Genomic DNA, 16443 nt, shown 5'->3' on the forward strand with positions numbered 1-16443 from the left:
AGCAGCGTGGCCATGTGGAAAGAGTGTGGGCTTTGGAGAGACAGACCTCACGGAACCCTGGCTCTGTGTACTCACTCTGTGGCCCTGGATTCAGCATGTTTCTCTCTTAAGAATAACAACACCCACCTCAGAGCGGTGGTGCAGGCAACATGCCCAGGCCAGGGAAATTCTGGCCCATAGCAGGTGCTCCATAAACATCAGTGTCCATTCTCTCTTCTCAGACACCCATGTGGTATTCTGGGCCTAGAGCATAGGATACAGTCATAGAGATGCGGCTTCACAGATGGAGAAAAGGCGCTGAGCCGTGGCCACGGCCAGGAGGCCTCAGCCCCTTGTAGGGAAGCCCCAGGTGCCATATGGACCTACTGAAGCAGGAGGTGCATCATAATAAGATCCCCAGAAAAGCGATATGCAAATTAAAAGTTGATAAGCATCTACCCAAAGCATCCCCGTAACTGCTGAGCTCCCGATGACGATGACGCACATCAAGAGCTGCGGAGTCTGTTCATGAGCATCTCCCACAACGGTCAGCACCCTGTCTCTTAACGCAGTCCGTTCCATCTTGAGTCTGGTTTACTCCAGTCCCTCAGTGCAAGGAACCCCCATGTCACATTTGTCCTCAGCTTTCCCACTTCCCATCTCTTACTTTCACACAACCATGGCTCCAGGAACTCAGTACCTAGAGCCAGCACCCCAGGCATACACCCTAACCCCAACTCCCATAGAAAGTCACTCAGAGGCCAAAGGACATCCCATTTCTGGGAATTTTCCTGCCCAGTTTTTATTCATCTTCCAGCCTGACGTCTTTGAAATCTGGATTTCAGCACTACCGATTTTTGTCCTGAGCTGTCAGAAGGCAGAGGGAGCCCAGCCAGGGAGCGCTGCAGAGCCCCTGGTCCTCTGGGCCTCCTGCCCCTGAGCCATGCTCTCCCCTGTGGGGCTGCACCTTGAGATGACGCAGCCAGGTCCAGGAACTCCTTGTTGCTTGTGGACGGGAACATGGAGGTGCCTGAGACCTAGGCCTGCAGTTTGACCCCTCCTGCAAGACGACAGGAAGCTCAGCCCCAGGCCAACAGGCCAGCTCTCCTGACACAGCAGTGTGAGGAGCTCCGTGACTTAGGGTGGCATTTCCTGCTTCAGAATGCACGTGAGCAGGTCTTTGCCCCTTTGGTCCTCATGCTAGCTGGGTGTGGAGATCCAGCAGGAATTGTTATGACAGGGAGTAACACACAAGGCACAATGGATTCGGAGGCAGAGATCTGGTCACTGACCCTTTCTGAGGCTCTGTTTCGGCCTAGAGGAGTGGGAATTGCCCAGGAGATGTCCCACCCCTGGACGTGGTCCTGGAGGTGGAGGAAGATGGAAGCAGCTGAGCAGCAGAGAAAAGCCAGGCTGTGCATACCTCCAAGGGCACCCAAAGGCAGCTATCGTTCAGGGAGAGACCGGGCCTGGCTCAGCTGCAACTCCTGCTCCCAGGGAGCCCCCGTGACACTCCTGAGAAGCTGGTCTCCTGTGCAGGTCTCCGTCTGGGCCTCCGGCTCTACCGTCCTACTGAAGGCCCCTCCACACCCTGAGGGGAGGAAAGGTCCTAGGCCTCATCCCTGCTGCAGTGTGAACTTGAACCCTTGCCTCTGACTCAGATGTCTCTAGAGATCCTGTTTATTCTCTCTGTTCCTCCTGGGCTTCAGGGAGCCAGGACTGAGCGGGAAAGAGCCAACTAGCTGCACATGATGTAGCCTCTGGCTGCCCCAGACAGCCTCTGCCCTGCCTCCCTTCGCATGCGGCCTCCAGCCTCCCTGACTTGCTTCAGGCCCCACCTGTACTCCCCTCCTCCACCCCACTGAGTGCCACTGAACACGATAAAATTGTTGGACTGTATTGGTGTCCAGAATCCCATCTGCTCCTGAGACAACCTGCCCACCTCAGGGACACGCCCTCCTCACGCATGTTGGAGCCCAGTGCCACCCTACCATGAGTGTGTTGGAAAGAGCATGAAGCTCTGGGGTCCGAGCCTGGCTTTGCCTCTAAAACCTAGGTGACCTTAGATGAGTCCTTTGCCCCTGCCTGGGTCTCAGTTCCTTCACTGGTGCAATAAATAGAGCAGTTCCTGCTGTGCAGGAGAGAGAGCCCTACATCAGGACATCAGGGCCATGAGAGGAGTCAGGGCAGCACCAAGCCCACCTCCACATTACCCTGCAGTTGCTCTCCTACTGGAAGCTTCCAGCCAGGAAGAACAGGCAGGTGGCAGCACTGCCAAGGACCAACTCCCTTCTAGATTCATGAGCTGGAGTGAGAACCTTGCACCCACTCTCCCCTCAGGCAATGAACAGGGTATCTTTGGGATCTATTCTAGCCCAGGGTGGTTGGAGGGAGGCCGGGGATCTGATCCTCAGCATTTTCATCTGTGAAATGGCAATAGCAGTGTTGTGCTCAGACAATAGGTGGGAAGGTACCTGGTAAACTGTAAAGCACAGATAATCACCAATGAGAGAGGCACCGTGTGTCCCCACCCCCTCCACGGTGGCCATGGCAGGCATTGCTAACTGATCACGCCTGTCTTCCCCTGTGGGTATGGAAACAGCTGCAACATACTCAAGATTAAGCCAGTCATTCTCAACCAGTACTCCCTAGAATCCCTTCACTAACTTTTTTCTTTTTTTAAAAGATTTTATTGGGGAAGGGGAACAAGACTTTATTGGGGAACAGTGTGTAGTGTACTTCCAGGCCTTTTTTCCAAGTCAAGTTGTTGTCCTTTCAATCTTAGTTGTGGAGGGCGCAGCTCAGCAACAGGTCCAGTTGCTGTTTCTAGTTGCAGGGGGCACAGCCCACCATCCCTTGCAGGAGTTGAACCGGCAACCTTGTGGCTGAGAGGACACGCTCCAACCAACTGAGCCATCCGGGAGTCTACGGCAGCTCAGCTCAAGGTGCTGTGTTCAATTTTAGTTGCAGGGGGCACTGCCCACCATCCCTTATGGGAGTCGAGGAATTGAACTGGCAACCTTGTGGTTGAGAGCCCACTGGCCCATGTGGGAATTGAACTGGCAGCCTTCGGAGTTAGGAGCATGGAGCTCTAACTGCCTGAGCCACCGGGCCAGCCCCCCTTCACTAACTTTTACAAGACACCAATAAATGCTTGGGGTCCCACCCTGGTAGCCTGCTTTAATTGATTTGGGGTAGAGACTCAGACATCAGCATTTTTTCAAGTTTCCAGGTTATTTTTCAGCCTGTGTAAAGAGCTGCTGCTCTTGGCTGCCACGATCAAATGACCATGTAGGAGCATGTAACCTAGTGGCCACCCTACCTGCTAGTCATTTGTCCCTAAAATTGTCCCCAAATCATCCACCAGGTCTTGCCTGGTCTGTAATCTATATCCAGCCGAGCCTTGTCACTGCAGGACCTGACATAACTCAGGTCCTGTCCCATGATCGAAGCTCCACTTCTTCTTCAGCACCTCAATCTGTTGCTTGAGAAAACAGACTCAGAACCTAGGATAACCCTACCCCCCTAGGAGACCTCTGTGAGCCCTGGGGCACAAAGGCATATGGGAGAGTTCTTCACTTCCTCCCCAGACCTGGGTGATAAACCAGCAGCTTCTAGAGAAGCGCCCTTCATCTCCACACTTGAGAATCTAGCATTTCTTCTAGGTCTCTTGACTGGAAAGTTCATTCTGCTATCCCCCCTTGGTCCTTACCGTTGCAAAGGCAGGAGGGGAACAGAAGCAGCAGGTGTATGGATATTTGCTGAGGACATAGCAGTGTCTCCACCTGATTCTGGAAACACGCACACACCTCACCTTGTCGACCAGGGAAGCAAACTTATTGCTGAGTCTTGATCTGCCCTCCTCCCTCCACTCACACCTGCTGAATGGTGGTGTTGGCTTCCAGGTTGAGGGCAGCCAGGAGGCTCTGGCTGATGGTCACCTCCTGGGGCATGGGGGGATTCAAGCCTGGCTCTGTGGCTTTGCTCGAAGCCCCGGACACTACTCTGAAGTTCTACCTGCCAACCTAGCCCATCCATCCCTTTCTCAAATCTCTCCACCATTATCTCTGGATGCCCCTCGGGCCTCTAAGGACTTTGAGGCTGAGGTTTGCAGGCTCCTGCTGGCCACTGGGAAATGCCCTTCTGTCCTGCTTACATCTCTCCTCACCACAGGGTAGGACTGGCCACCACCATGTGTTTCCAGGGTGAACAGCTGTCGGGGGAGATGCCAACGACAGTCACTGAAATTCACAGCCTGCCTCAACCCCCAACTCACCCCACCCCAGTCAAACCTCAGGTGCCAAGAACTTGTTCCTTATCTTCCTTAGCTTTCCAGCAGAGAGGCCCAGAGTGTGGATTCCCAACCATCTCCAACCCCTCCTGGACAGCCCCTGAGGAGCCAGGTCCCTGCGCAGAGAGGAAAGGATTGAACAAATGCAGACAGCTGTCCTCCAAATCCCCGCCTTTCCTCTAGGAAAGACCCAGTTCTCAGGAAGGCTGCAACACATACCCTTCCTATGGTTTTCCTTTCTTCTGTCTCTGCCCCTCCTCGCTCTCTCCTCCCAAACTCTGCTTCACGCTCTTCTTGCTGCAGCACGAACAGTGCTCTCAGCCCCGCTGCCATGTCTGCTCTGAGCCTCTTCTGTTTCTGCTCTACAGAGACAATTAATCTAGAACTATGGGTCACACAGGTGATGTGCAGTGCTGTGCTGGGTGTGGTGCCTGCTCATGTGAAGATCTGAATGGAGGTCCACACACCTTGACGACTCAGAGACACCACGCCATCAGATTGTGCTGTTTATTGGGAATGCAACAGAAGGGCCTTTAAGAAGAAAGAAGCAAATGGGCCTCCTCTTCTCTGCTTTTGGGTGCAGGAGAGTGAAGAAAGAGCCCCTGAGTTGTGCTTGGTCCCACTCAGAATGAGCCGTGAGTCTGAGCCAGGGTGGGGTGTGGGCTGGGCCTGTCCTGATTGTCCGTCCTTCGGTCCCTCCTTGTCTGGAACAGAGAGCCAGCTCCTAGCATCGTCAGGAGCCGGGCCAAAGGCCCCGATGTGAGAGCGGGCCTTGCTCTGAGATGCAGGGGCCCGACAGAGGAGTTAGCAGCTGAGCCACAGGCTGGAGCCAGCGGCTGAGCCGGTGTCATGGCTGAGCGACTGCCCCCAGGGAGGTAAACATCGGGTGTGTGCAGGAAGGAATTTCACCAGGTTTAGTCGTCCACACCTGTCCAGGTTCAGGAAGGCACAGGTTGGGACAAGTGGAGGGGCCAAGGTCACAGCTGAGGTACAAGAGCTGGGTCAGCAGGGTGGGAATGGGGCTGACAGGGCGCTGGGGAGAGAGCACATGTGGGAGCCAGAGCCCCTGGGGACGTAGGGGGCGGGTGGGAGGGCACTGGGCAGCCCTCTCTACCGACTGGCTTTTTTGGAGGAGGCACTTAGGCTGGAGCCCTTTCCCAGGGTCTCCTTGTAGTCGCCGCTGCTGCCCCGGCTGCGGCCCTCCCCGCCGCGGACACTGCACACTCCAGAGATGCAGCTGCTGCTGTTGGCCACGTAGCCGCCGCTGACTGAGCTCGGCCGGAAACCATAGCCACTGCTGCCGCTGGTGCTACTGATGATGGCTGCAGAGGAAGAGTGGGTCAGCGCCCCGCAGCTAGAGCTGGGGGCTCTTCTTGGATCCATGGGTTGGGTCGGGGCTCCAGTCACAGCTGCCCCCACCCCCAGGTAAAAATATCCCGGAGACAGCTTCCCCCACGTCCTGGCCAGCTTATACCCCATCTGGACGATTCTTAACTCTCAGAGGCTCGTCGTTTTGGTCCATCGACCAATACACCCACCTGTCATTCTGGACACCCACCCTCTGCCCTTTCTATTACCATTTTTTGTTCAACTTATCATCCTTTAACTTCTCCCTCTGCCAGCTGTCCCACAGACGGATCTTTCAGAAGCTCTAGTTTAATTCTCTTAGCTCCAATGAGAAATCCAGAGATCCATCACTGTCAGCTTGACTTCCAAGGTCCCCCATTCACTAATAATTCCCTCGGCTTCCTCTAAGTTCCAGCCCAGGTCCCATCACAACTTGCAAATGTGATTCCCCAAGCCTCACCGACACCCATACTCATTTTCTTGCAACATGTCCTTTGTTTCCCCTTCCCGATGGTCACAGCCTTCCTGGCTGCGAGCCCCTGGCGATGGGGAGACAGAGTGATAAGGAGAAAGGAGCCTTAGGCTGGTAATCAGGAGGCCTGTTTGCTGGCGTGCTCTGCAATCTAACTCGTAATCTCAGGCAAAGTTTCTCCCTTTCTGGTTCTCAGATTGCTCATTGACATGCACGGAGTGTGACAAAGGCCCTTTCTGGTCTGCAGATTCTACAATTTTAGGTCCACGTATGTAAGTACTTACAGATGCTGACAGGGGAGGGAAATTCTCCTGACATCCTGTTAAGGAGAGAAATAAAATAAGTGCGAGCAATCATGCAACTCACAATCTATTAAACTCAGAGCTAGTACCCCCACTGGCTTGATGTGGGTTATTGAACCCAATGGGCACCTATGGAAATTCCAGGTTTTCTTTAGCATAAGCAGAGCCTGAGAAGCTGAGGGGCTCCTGAATCTTTGGGATAAAAAGGCAGCAACCCAAGTCAAGCAATAGTTCATAGGAGGTGCACATGATGGGGTGGTATACACACTTCCCAGGGGTCAGGCCTTGGCACTGAGACTTTCCGTCTTCTAAGAACATTGGGGAAGCCGAGATGTCTGCCCTGGGACATCTCCGACAAGCTTATGGTATACCTGGACAGGTAAGGAAGATGAAACAAGAAGGCCTAACATAGTAATGTCTTTTGTGTGTGTTTTTTTTTGGGGGGGGAGGGAGTAGGGTGGTGGGTGTGCTTAGGTACACCCAGGAAAGTTTTGAGGATTGAATGAGCTAATCCAGGTAGCACAGTGCCTGGTATGAAGTAAGCACTCATGCCTGGGTAGGGATTATTAACTGCTATTATTATTCCTGTCATCACCACCCCTTCGCTCCCCAAGAGCTCATGTTTTCTGGATTATGATGTGCTAGGCTTTCTCTTTAAGTCCTCTCTTTAAGCGCTAACTCTTAGGGCTTTCCTGCCAGAGCATGACCCCCTCACCGGCACTCCTCGCCCTCCAGCAGCTTGCGGTACGTGGCGATCTCCATGTCCAGGGCCAGCTTCAGGCTCATGAGCTCCTGGTACTCGCGCAGCATCCGGGCCAGCTCCTCCTTGGCCTGGTGCAGGGCGGCCTCCAGCTCGTCCAGCTTGGCCCGGGCGTCCTTCAGGGCGTTGTCCCCCCGCTGCTCGGCGTCGGCAATGGCCGTCTCCAGGTTAGAAGCCTAAATGATGAATTGAAGAAGTTGGAAAACTGGAAAGGGTCATTGGAGTCACTTATGTCCAAACCCACTTGTTCGTTGAGATTCCAGGCCGAGATGCCCACCTCCACCCTTCCATCCCCTGCTCCTCTCCTTGGCTGGGGCCCCTTCTGGCACTGACAAGTCCTTCCTGAGCTCTGTCTCTGCTCCCTGTGTTTAGATGTTGGTGGTGATGACAAACAGTGCATCCTGCCTACTGAGATGATGGCCAATTCAGCACCACTTCAGTTATTACAAAGACATTTACTTGGCTATCCTGTGCCAAGGATATAAAATGAGTAAGAGTCAGATTGCTTTCTGCTCTTGAGTTGTTTAAAGTCTGGGAGGAGAGGTCATTGGAATATGGTGTGGCAGCAACAGTGACAGTGGCTGCCCAGGTGCATGGGACCTCAGACGAGGGGCACGGGGAAGGAGATTCCTCAGGACCAACTCTTATTTCCCAAGTGTTTACTGCCCACCTGGCACAACACTCAGCCCTTTATCCTCCTTTTACGTACCTTAGCTCTTCCCGGCCTTACAATACCCTGTGCAGTGAGGACAAGTAACTTGCCCAACATCACTGATGAGCAAGTGTTAAAGTCCATGAGAGAGTGGAAAGAGCACTGGACTGGGAGTCAGGAGACCTTAGTTCAGATCACCGCTCTGCCGCTTGCCAGCTATGCCACCCCTTAACCTCTCTGAGCCTCACTTTCCTCATCTGTAACAATGGGTGACATTTGCCTCAGTCTTTGTGAGGATTCCATGTGATAAAACGATAGGAACTATGGCCATTGTTATTACATATGTGCCTCTAGTCTCGCCACCTACGAAAGCTGAGGCTGCAGCCTATATTCCTGGGAGTAACTCTGAGTAAGGCCTTAATAAATATCCTCAGAAGGCACTTTAATGGGTGCTCTCTGAGTCCACTTCTCCTCAATCATTTGATCAACAAATGTTTCCTAAGGTGCTATCAGGCACCAGGCACTGTACTAGGTGCTAGGAAAACAAAGGGAACAAAGTAGCCAGTTCCCTGCCTTCTTCCAGTCTGGTGAATGAAGGGACACGCAGGTGCAATTATAGAATTATGACAAGCACAAGAAAAGCACAGGTGACTGGAGAGCACATTGACTGGGGCAGAGGGGACAAAGGGCTATGGTCCTAGCCCAGCCTGGGGGATGAGAGAAGACTTCCTGGGGGAGGAGGCGTCAAAGCAGAGGTCCTTGGGGTGAGTAGGAGCTGAGACACCCCAGGGATGTCTGCTGTAAGTGTTTGAGGCAGTGACCTCATTTGGCTTCTTTCCTCTCGTGGGCGGACATTTGGGAGGCTGATGTCCTCAGCCAACTCATCCCACCTCCAATGGTGCCCCCTCCCACTTCAGGCCACAGGCAACTGGACCCCTCACCTGCTTCTTCACATTCTCAATCTCTGAGCGGATTCTCTGGATGAGCCGGGTGAGTTCCGAGATTTCATTCTTGGTGTTTTTGAGGTCATCCCCATGCCTGCCAGCTGCCAGCTGCAGTTCCTGGAACTGGGGAGCCCAGAGCACAGAACCATGGATAAGCATGATGAGCGCATCGTGGAAGTACGTGATGTCTTGGGTTTGTGGTGTTAGGGGGGCAGGGCACATAGCACATTTAACTGGACATTGCCTCTGTTCTGGGACGATCAGGTCCAGCCCTCATGCCTACTGGAGCTGCCCTCGCCCGCCCAGCTCACCTTGGTCTGGTACAGGGCCTCGGCCTCGGCCTTGCTCTTCAGGGCGATGTCCTCGTACTGGGCCCGGACCTCATCAATGATGCTGTCCAGGTTCAGGTCCCGGTTGTTGTCCATGGACAGGATGACGGACATGTCGCTGATGTGGGACTGGATCTGAGTGATCTCCTACAGGGGAAACAGGGATGGTCTCAGGACTTGACTGTCAGAGGCTGAAAACCTCTTCTAAGCAAGGTGAGCAAATACTTTGAACCAAGGTGAGACTCTGAACCAAGGCTATTGCTCCCTGGGCAGAGAGAGTTTCCTCTGGGCCCCAGATGGATTCTCTCCACCATGGAGCCAGGGCCTGGCCCATTTCCTTCCCACCCGGAAGACGGAGATTGAGCCGTCTCTCAGGGCTGAGATGGGAGATCAATGGCTAACCAGGGAGGCCTCCCTGAGAGTGAGGGCCTTGGTGCCTCTCCCAGCCCCCAGAATAGAGTTTTACCCACTGGCTGCCCTCAGAAGGGCGGAGTGGAGAGACAGACTTACAGCTTCAAAGAGACACTTGAAGAACTTGATCTCCTGGTCCATGGATTCCACCTTGGCCTGGAGCTCCACCTTATTGGCATAAGCGGCGTCCACATCCTGAAAGATAACCCAGCCATCGCCCGGTCACTGCCAATGCAGCCAAGAAGGCAACAGCTGCCCCAGGCTGAGTGCCCTGCACAGGTATGTGGCTGCCTTCTTCTCTTATGGGGGCCCATGGAAAAGGAAAGGAAGGAACAAAAGGCCTAACCCTGCCTCGTCCTGAGACTCTGCTCCCTCAGCAGGAATGGGTACCCCTCGAAGGAAGGGATTCCCATCCAGGCTGCTGTCAGTCATCCTTGTGATGTCTGAGCAAGCTCCAAGCTGCAGGGGGAGCCCCTGTGTGTTGTCATCTACTGTTCTTCATTATGGACAAACCGCATCCACATTAAACACTCAGGAAGGCCAGCATCCTCCCTGCCGTTTTCTCCCCTTTCTGGATAGTTTTTCATCACAGTTCCCTGCCTTTACCTCACTATTTGTTTGTTTGTTTGTTTACATATATCTTTTTTTTTTAAAAAGATTTTATTGGGGAAGAGGAACAGGACTTGATTGGGGAACAGTGTGGACTTCCAGGACTTTTTTCCAAGTCAAGTTGTTGTCCTTTCAATCTCTTAGCTGTGGAGGGTGCAGCCCAGCTCCTGGTCCAGTTGCCATTGCTAGTTGCAGGGGGCACAGCCCACCATCCCTTGCGGAAGTCAAACCGGCAGCCTTGTGGTTGAGAGGAGGCGCTCCAACCAACTGAGCCATCTGGGAGGCAGCTCAGTTCAAACTCCCGTGTTCAATCTTAGTTGCAGGGGGCACTGCCCACCATCCTTGTGGGACTCGAGGAATTGAACTGGCAACCTTGTGGTTGAGAGCCCCCTGGCCCATGTGGGAATCGAACCGGCAGCCTTTGGAGTTAGGAGCTCGGAACTCCAACCGCCTGAGCCACGGGGCCGGCCCTACCTCACTATCTCTGAATCAGCTCACTTTCTCTGAGAGCAGAGCACACTGTAGGCTCTGCATCTCCAGGTCCCAGGCCAGCCCAGGGCCCAGGGCCTGCCTGCCCCCTCACCTTCTTGAGCAGCACAAACTCGTTCTCTGCAGCTGTACGCCTGTTGATTTCTTCTTCATACCTGTGGGAATGCCAGGGTTCATGCGTCTCACTGGGAAGCCTCATTTCCCCAGGGAAGACCCTGAGCAAAGGGCAGGCAGTGTGCTTATCAGACGGCACAGCTGCTGCAGGGCTGTGGAGTACTGGGCTAGTGGGCCCAGCCAGGCAAGCAAGGCTTTATCGGGGAGACCGTGTGGTGACCAAGCTTGGAAGAAGGAGATTGTTGAATATCCAACTTCGAAAATGAGGAAAGAGCATGTGAAGCGAATGTCTTGTGGGATATCTCAGCGGAAGTAAGATGCAACCCCCTCCCTCAAAATTTGCATAAAGCCTTACAAAGGAATGGGAGCATTTCCTGAGTTACTTCTCATAGCAGCTCTGGGAGGTAGATGGATTTAAGCCTGCTTTCACCAATGAGGACACAGGAGCTCGGTAACACGTGAGTGGTTACCCAAAGTTTCCCTCTGCCCATAATCCTCCGCCCATTGTCCAACTACCTGGACATTTGTCATAAGTGCCAAGCCAGAGGCTGGAAGGGCAGAGAGCAAGTTCTAGAGTTTTGTTGCAGTGATTCTGTTTGGTATGATGAGAAACCCTGCACCCCCCACTCCGACCTCCAAAAACTTTAAGTGGGGGGTAGATGCCAGGGCCCTGAGGGGCCCACTTCTGAAGGATGAGCTCAGAGGGACGGGGCAGTTGTCAAGCTACCGGGGGTCCCCTCCCCGCTCACCTCTTCTTGTAGTCCTCCACCACGTCGCGCACGTTCCTCAGCTCCGAGTCCAGCCTCACCCTGTCCCCGGAAAGCGTCTCCAGCTGCTTCCGCAGGGTGCTGATGTAGCCCTCGTACACGGGTTCCAGGTTGTTCTTGCAGTTGTTCAGGTCCAGCTGCTGCAGCAGCTCCCACTTGGTCTCCAGCACCTGGTTCTGCTGCTCCAGGAACCGCACCTGGAACCCAAAGCCCAGAAACGTTTGAGCCCCCACAGAAATAGTCACACTTGTCACTCACAGGGCACGGTGCAAAGCGCTTTACCCCTCACAACAGCTGCACAAGGTGGGCAAATTGTTAACCCTCTGTAACAGAGAGGAAACGGAAGCACAGAGAAGTTTAGCCCCTTTCCAAGGTCTGACGGTTTAATGAGTGGTGTGGCCCAGAATGGAACCCAGACACGAGTCCCTACAACCCATGCATCCCGTCACTCAGAACCTACCCCGGCCAAACCAGGGCAGGGCAGGGCATGCCTGAAGGTGCCAGGACAGAGTCAGGCCGGGTCCATCTTTGGGAAGGTTGACCACTCTGAAGAAGAGGTCTGCTCTTCATTTTATAACACATCGAGTTCAATGAGACTCAGTGGGCCAAGATCTTCTATTCTCTAACTGCAAGGCCCCAGTTCCGTTTTGCTCATGGCCTCTTCATCCTCCCCTAGTCCTGCTCCTCAGAACCATCCTCCCTAGAGCAAGCATGGCGTGTGGGGCAAGAAGGATTGAAGGAGCTCCCGGTGCCACTATGGCCTCCCTGGGTCGGAACGCTGACCCGAGGGCGTGGACCTGCACACACCTGTCCTGTTTAGTTTGGGAGGGCACAGTTTTTGAATGTGACTTCCCTTCATCTACATGAGCACAGCTACTGTTTAAATAAGGTTGTGTTCCCTAAAGTCAGAAACACAGGACATCGGAAAACTGTGTGGGATTCAATGTTGGGATGGGATGAGCCACCAAACAGCTCAACCCTGGCAGATCCACCAGCATTTGGTTTGGCTTAACCAATCCTGACTTTCAAATGTATATCCACGAGGCTGGGCATTAACCCCAGAGTGAACCCTACACGCAGGACACCAGTACATATCTGGACCCAACACCGGACACAGCTGGGTCACTGAGAAGGTGTACCCACCTTCCCTGGCTGCCTGGGTTATGGGATTGGACTCCTCTGGAGACTAAAATGGTTTGGAAACTGCCCAGGCCTTTGAGCCTACTTCATCCTCACTCCAGTCAGACCACCGTTGTTCACAGAGGTGACTACCTTCATGCTCATCTTTCGTTCATCTTTCTTTCCGTGTCTCTACACTTCATCCTTTAATGAGGTTTGACCAGCCCAACCAAAGCTCAGGCCGCTGCCATCCCCCAGCCCCAAACCTCAGAATAGCTGATCTTCCAGATGGGAAATGGCTTAGAGAAGTAGCAGCCACAGAGACGGTGCTGGCCCCTGAGGTGAGCAGGGGCAGTAAGGACTCCTCCCCAGGCAGGAGTCGAGAGTTGGGGGCGGGGGGTGCCTGATGGCTGCTGACCACGTCAACCATTGGCTTTGTCCTGGGCTGACCTCTCCTTGGTGTCTGACTGTCACAGAGCCAACATAGCCCTCTAGTCCCCAGTACTGGGTCTGGAGGCAGGAGCGTCCAACTTCATCTTCTCCACCCCCACGCCTATGACCTTGAGCATGGCCTTCATCTCCATGCTTTTGCTGACTCATAAGATGGAAACAATAATTTCTTATCTACCAAAAGTCAGGGCTTATCTGGATTGGGTGAGCCTTTGAGGCCTGTTCCAGACCTTTGATTCCTCTCCTTCCCAGCACCCCTCCTGTAAATCTCCGGAAATAAAAATGATAGTAGCAACAACCACCATGGGGAGTATTTAATATGTGTCAGGCCTTATGCCAAGAGCTTCACATGCATTTTCCTTTATAAGCCTGACAACAACCCCAAGAAGTTATTATCGCCATTGTAGAGGTGAGAAAACAGAGGCACAGACAGGATATAAAACTCTCCCCAAGTACACAACTGGTAAGTGGGCCAGGGTAGAAGCCAGGTCTAACTTCAGAGCCTCATGGAGCCCTCTTCTCTACTGCACTCCTCTACCTCTTGAAAGACGGTCCTCAGCCAACCGAAATAAATGCCCTTGGCAAAGTCACCCAGAAATGACCACACACTCGTGCTCCTGAGCCGCTGGTCAAATGACCAGAGGACGAGATCAGCTGGCGATGGACAGGGGGAGCACAGCTTCCTTATTCTGGGGGAGATTCCCTCATACTGGCTTTTGTGTACACAGCCTGTGTGGGCCCAGCCTTAGCAGTGGCACCAAGCCAGCCCTTGAGAATAAGAAGCAGGGCTCTTCCCTTTGGAGCTCCTGCCACTGACCCTGTTAAGCCACTGTCAGTAGAGATTGACCTGCCTCTCTAGAGGGCAACTACACAGAGAATCTTACACAAGTCACCCTGATGATAGAACATACCTGCCTTGTCCACAGTAAGTGCCTCCACATCTCTAACCTCAATCCCTCCTGCTGTAACAAAAACTCACGTTCTAAGAAGAGACTAGAAGGCTGTTCATAGGTTCCCCAAATCCTAGCAGACCCACCTTGTCGATGAAGGAGGCGAACTTGTTGTTCAGAGCTTTGATCTGCTCCCGCTCCTGGGCACGTACTTTCTGGATCTCAGGGTCCAGCTCCACGTTGAGGGGGGCCAGGAGGCTCTCATTGACAGTGACCTGATGGATGCCTCCAGGCGGGCACACGGTTGGGCACACGGGCCCCAGAGCCACACTGCCAAACATGCTGCCAGCAAAGCCGCTGGCCCGGCCCCGGCCAAACCCATACCCTCCACTCTTCCCACTGCCACTGGCCACATTGAAGGAGATGGTCCGGGCGCCCCCCAGGCTGTAGAGGCTCCGACTGCCGAAGCCCCCACTGAGCCCTTTGCCTCCTGCCCGGTAGGAGGACGAGCTGCCCCCTGAGAGCACGGCGGAGCAGCCGCTGAAGCCCCCTTTGGGAGCTCCTGACTTGCAGGTGAATTGGCGGCTCATGCTGCTGGTGGGAGTGGAGCTCGAATGCAGGAGGGACAAAGGCAAAATCCCACAGAGGTTCCACAGGTTGCTGTGAGGACTGACGGGGGCCCTTCCTTATATGTGCTTGGCACTGGGGCTCGTGGAGGGGCCATCAAGTGCTTAATTCGTGGGTTTGGCTTGCCTGGGAGCAAGAAGTCATTTTCTCTGTGCTGAGCCAGAGATCAAGCCCTCCCCTCCTCTGAAACAACATGAAACCTTCAAAGTGCTGGGCTTGCAAGCTTTGCTCATGTAATTTGGGTCTTATCTAATTAACCTGCTGTTATAGGGTAATTTGCCCCAGGCGCAGCCTCTCCAGGGGGATGTCACTGGCCCTTCACCTCCCTAACCTGATTCATCTTCTCTGGGTTGTGGGCCTGCTCTTGGGAGTCAGGAGTCCAGAAGAGGATGGACGGCTGTGGACAGAGCAGCCCACTGGAGAGAGTATCTGGGGGCTCCAACCAGAGCTGTGTCCTCCTCTTTTCAGGAAAGGGGCGGATCATTCACCCCTCCCCAGACCTCTTGGAGGCACACCTCACTGATGGCCTCTTCTCCTGACCCACAGAGGACAGCAGCTCTCTCTGCTGGAATATTAGGAATGGAGTGACCCTCTCCCCAGCATGGGACATGAGCAGCCCAGGCCAGAGCCAACCGTGGACACAGGGGTCTGTGTGTTTCTGCAGGCTCCCCAGGGAAAGGAAGCTCCACACTTCACCTCTCTCAGACTCCTACAATGAGGCAGGCTAGAGGATGAGCAAGGGACCATTGACGTCCAAGCCTTCAAGCACTGGACAGAAAGAGGAGAAGAGGAAGATGGAGTTGGGGCACATGGCTGAGAAGTTCCGGGAGTCCACTGGGAGGAGGGAGGAGACAGCAGAGAGAGAGGCTCACCCAGGGCCTGGAGGTTTCAAGGAAAGACTCCTGGGGTGGGGGGTCTATTTCATCACTTCTGTTTCTCCTCTAATGTGTATCTGCTAATAAGACTAAGGGCAACTTGAGGAAAGGAGCCATCTGTTTAGAGTTCAAATAAAGAAGCACTGTCAAGCTGAGACTGAACTGTTGCCTCTCTCCAGACCCAGGGGAGCCAAGGATGCGGGCTGGCTGGGGCCTCCCCAGGAGTGCCGGCCTCCCCACAAGGGTGGCTCCGTGAACACAGTGCCATCCTGCTCCAAACTATCCTGTGGTTCCTGTGACCTGCTGCTCCAGATTCTACCTGCTGTCCCTCCATCCTGGATCCCTGGCTCTGGTGATGCATTCCGGTCCTCCCCCAAGACTATCACTGCTGCTGTGACCACTATTCCTCCCATGGCTGACACTGTCCCTGGAGATTGCCCACCCGTGGGCCATTGCCTGGGTGTGGCCGCAGGAAGGAGGAGAATTTGGAGCCAGGCTGAAGGGGGCTCATTCCCACTTAGTTTAGGGGGTGGATCTGGAATCCATTCCCTCTCCGTCCCCAACATCCCTCCCTACCCTTCTCCCTGCCATTTTGTCTTCGTGGTTCTTATTGAAACAACCAGAATTTCTCTCTCCCTTCCTTCTCTCTCCATCCATCCTCTCCATCTTCCATCCATCATTCCCTCTGTCTCTTGCCTCCTCTTGTTCTATGGCTGCTCACCCTGCCCTGTTCTTGGGAGTCTCCCTGAGCCAGCATAGCCCCGCTCTGAGCTTACCTCATCTCCCTCAGCCCTTACACATCCTTAGTGTGAGCTAGAAGGACAGTGACTGTGGGCAGCTCCCACGGCATTCCTCTGAAGCCTGTGTCACATGTCATCTAGGTTTCACTTTGTAAGGAGAATAGAAAGTTCTCCAGATCAGAGACCACTGGATACTCCTCCCTCCCTCCCTCACGTTCTCCCTTCAGTAAACCTCTGTGCCCCTACTGTGCACCAGGCGTTGTGCCCAGTGCTGCG

The 16443-nt window shown here is 54.0% G+C and overlaps 1 protein-coding gene across 1 annotated transcript; it reads right to left on the reverse strand.

Annotated features, from left to right (window-relative positions):
- Nucleotides 1–5380: 5380 nt before the first annotated feature.
- LOC308502483 (keratin, type II cytoskeletal 71) lies at nt 5381–14515 on the reverse strand (the record flags this gene model as incomplete). The annotated part of the gene is made up of 9 exons (XM_081060335.1): nt 5381–5592; nt 6374–6408; nt 7107–7327; nt 8745–8870; nt 9059–9223; nt 9587–9682; nt 10680–10740; nt 11449–11663; nt 14072–14515. The coding sequence occupies 9 exons, from the start codon at nt 14513–14515 to the stop codon at nt 5381–5383; spliced, it is 1575 nt and encodes a 524-aa protein (XP_080916461.1).
- Between the last annotated feature and the right edge of the window lie 1928 nt (nt 14516–16443).

This window comes from Rhinolophus hipposideros (genome assembly GCF_964194185.1).
Source record: "Rhinolophus hipposideros genome assembly, chromosome: 9".
Lineage (NCBI taxonomy): Eukaryota > Metazoa > Chordata > Mammalia > Chiroptera > Rhinolophidae > Rhinolophus > Rhinolophus hipposideros.